Here is a 3,384-nt window from a genome sequence, read left to right on the forward strand (position 1 = left end):
ATTGATCTTTAGTGTGGTACATGCACAGAAAAGGGGCGGGGAAACAGGATTTCCTGGTTATATGAAGTCCTCAAATGAATAACACTTCAAAATTTCACTTCAAAAGACCTATTTACACAATTAAACAGAAAACAATGCATTTTTTAGCATTTTTGCCATATGGCAACACCTTGCAATAGAGGGTTAATGAAGTTGATGGGTTTTTTTTTTCTGGACAGATAGTTTGGGATCAGCGCGTGGTGTACCATTTTTAGTATTATGTCACATAGATTAAAGTGATCAGGGACACAGGCATAAAACACAGGCATAAACAACTTTTGTCTTCATTGTTAATCAGTGTTTAAAAAACAGTCAAGTGAGGAAGTTGCAACTTTTCTGTTTTAGCCCAATGATCACGGTCATCATGTTCTAGCAAATTCCTACACGTCTTCTTCGAAAAGTTATCTAGAAAAAAAAAACTTAGAAAAAATTGTTACTAGAACAGGCCCCCCGGTTTGCATTTAACAAATATTGATTCTGAGTATAATCCCTTTTGTGACAGGCTCAAGTGTGTTTGGAGGGCTCAACGGTTAAAGCCAGCGAGGGCAAGCTGTAGGGAAGAGCTGAACTGAGCAGGTACACCCTCACTAAACATTCAAATGATGTAACATGTAAACCCCTAACTAAACACTAGCACTCTCATGGCTTAGACTTGTATTGCTAGTGTAGAAATCACTCAACGGTTTAGGACCAAAATACATTTCTGATCTGCTACTACACTATGACCCACCCAGACCTCTCAGGTCACCTGGGACAGGTCTACTTTCTGTCCCCAGAGTCAGAACTAAACAGGGCGAAGCAGCGTTCAGTTTCTATGCTCCTCATATCTGGAATAAACTCCCAGAAACCTGTAGATCCGCTGCTACTCAGTTCTTTTAAATCAAGGCTGAAGACCTTTCTTTTTGATGTTGCCTTTCTTTAAATGACTGTTCATTTCGTTAATGTTTTATTTCTTATGCTGCACTGTAACGTTTATTCTTGTTTCATGTGTCTTGATGTTTTTATTTTTAACTGCTTATTCATGTGTTTTATCGGTTTTTATTTTATTTTTATTTTTTTTTACTGATTTTGTGTAAAGCACTTTGAATGGCCCTGTTGCTGAAATGTGCTATACAAATAAAGCTGCCTTGCCTTGCCTAGTATTCACATTTTAAAAACATGTTATTTTGTCTGATGAATAAAAGTAACTGTGTGAAAGGTTACCTGGGCCTGTGGGTGGAGCCAGGTCCTGGGTTTCAGAAGGGTTAGAGGTCATCTTCTTGGTCTCACTGTTGTGGTCCATTGTTAACCACCTCTAACAGGTTAAACAGATACCAACACATTTAAACAAAAAAAAAAAACATTATTCATTTTGCGAAACAAGCATGAAAACATCTAATAGACCATACTCGTTTTGCACAAAGACAAACGTTTAGTGTGTTTTCTGTTTTTCTGTCCCCTGAAAGTCCATGATTTGAATGCAACAGGCCTACATTTTATGGAGGCCAGCAACCAAAGACCACCAAGGAAAGCACTATGTTTTCATAGCAAACCCCAAACTGGGGAGCTTTCTTTAACAAACTGACAAGCACTGATCAAGTGTGGGCTTGCACTCTTTTTACGTACAACTTAAGCGTGTTTCGCAAGACGTTTCAGTTAACCAGTATTTAAGTTGTATTAACCACGTCCAGAGTCCTACCTGACGTCCCAGCAGTGTCTCTCTTGTTAGCTGACTCGTGTTTATCGCTCCATTCGCTTTCTTCTCCAGATTTTCTGACTGGCCCGGCGACTTCTTCCCTGTTCCCAACTATTTCACCCGTGTCCCATGCACGCAGTTTGTTTTGGTGAAGTGCCTGGTTAGCCCCGCCCACGTCTTCCCAGTCCGCCAATAGAAAACGTGGATTCCGCGTCACAACGCCCAATGTGAAATCCTATTGGTCCAAATTCGTCTATCAGGTAGGGCCTAGAATGTATTAATAATCATGAAATATGTTCATGTTTCTGCTGTGTTACAGTATAGAGAGTTACTAATTAGCTTATCTCTCTCTGTGCTACTTTGTAAAGCTTCGAGCTGCCGTTCTACATCAATATTATGAGGTTATTCATGAGGTTTGCTGTGATCACAATAAAGTAATCATCAATAAAATACACCTGCATCAATAACGCTCTCTCTCTCATACTGCATGTGAAAACAAACGGGGTGGCCACCTGCTGTTATGCTCGGGTCCCGTGACTTATATTTGCGAATGCTGTGGAAATGAGCTGTCACACCTGCCCTGCTGCTTCAGCTGCTTCAGCTGACAGAATGGAGCCGCATGTGCCTGTAACGCTGTTTGTGATTGGCCTACATCTGGAGATGTATTTAAATGTTCAGACATGTCCTATATAATCCCAAGTTTGACCTGTTTTAACCACTGTCATTTGATCCTCTGTTAAGTCCACCAAAGGCATGTGTGTAGACCTAGACCCTGTGGGATATGTAATTACTCTGTAAGCAACGAAACGTGAGGTTGCCTACTTGGGGACTGGCCTTTGCTAAGTCAGCAAATAGCAGCTTATTAATTTAATTATTTGGCAAGGTGTTTTTGCAAATGATATTTTGGAAAGTGACACATCGCTTATCTAGGTTTAGGGCTGTGGCTTAAATACCTTAATAGAAGGCAGTTTTAAGATTCTTTAATCAAAAACATTCAGCTCAGTCCAGGTTTTGCTCACCCAGCAGAAAGGTATTGGCAACATAATCAGCAGACACACCTATTGGTAGTCTAAAGGTAACCCTTGCACAATGTTGGTCCAAGCAAAAAAAAAAAAACAATTAATCAATAGGTTTTTTTTGTGGTTTGTAAAGAAGCACCACACATTAAAATGTAGGCCTACTTTACATTCAAAGTACAGAAGTGTTAACAAGGTATTGTATTCCGAGTATCAACTGTTAAGTATTCAGTGTGCAACAGATTGACCATGACAGAATCATATTATTTTGTGTGTGTGTAATATTAAATTAATATATATAAACTAAAGTATTTTATTGTTGTAGTTGTTAGAGTTGGAGCTAACTACTTCATATACTGTTGGATAGTTTAATTTATAACAATGCATTCAATTGCATGAACTGATCTAATGTTTTGTAACTAAAATGCATTAGAAAACCATCGTGTCATATCTGCTGTTACAAAATGTGTGGGAGTTTTAAGTTTTGCAATAGGACCTTAGGACAGTATTATGCAGGTTGAGATTATACAGCGAAGGATGATTCAGGCCTTGAAGGTTAAGTCTGGTCATCTACAAGTCTTTTATAGGGATATGAATTTCACACCTACATAGCACATGGCCAGTTTGCAACTATACTACAACGTGTGTATTTAT

General features: G+C 38.9%; 1 protein-coding gene across 3 annotated transcripts in view; it reads right to left on the reverse strand.

Annotated features, from left to right (window-relative positions):
* The window catches only part of slc2a12 (solute carrier family 2 member 12), a 9,243-nt gene extending 7,371 nt beyond the window's left edge, over positions 1-1,872 (reverse strand). Inside the window, exons 1-2 of one of the 3 annotated variants that reach the window (XM_032543086.1) lie at positions 1,718-1,872; positions 1,243-1,333 (exon numbers count right to left, since the gene is read on the reverse strand). In XM_032543086.1, coding sequence (XP_032398977.1) covers positions 1,243-1,321 — 79 coding nt within the window. In that variant the 5' untranslated portion in view covers positions 1,322-1,333; positions 1,718-1,872. Of the gene's footprint in view, positions 1-1,242; positions 1,334-1,700 lie in introns of all 3 variants that reach the window. The other 2 variants (XM_032543084.1, XM_032543085.1) reach the window with 2 other exon arrangements.
* Between the last annotated feature and the right edge of the window lie 1,512 nt (positions 1,873-3,384).

This window comes from Etheostoma spectabile, chromosome 18 (genome assembly GCF_008692095.1).
Source record: "Etheostoma spectabile isolate EspeVRDwgs_2016 chromosome 18, UIUC_Espe_1.0, whole genome shotgun sequence".
Classification (NCBI taxonomy): Eukaryota; Metazoa; Chordata; class Actinopteri; order Perciformes; family Percidae; genus Etheostoma; species Etheostoma spectabile.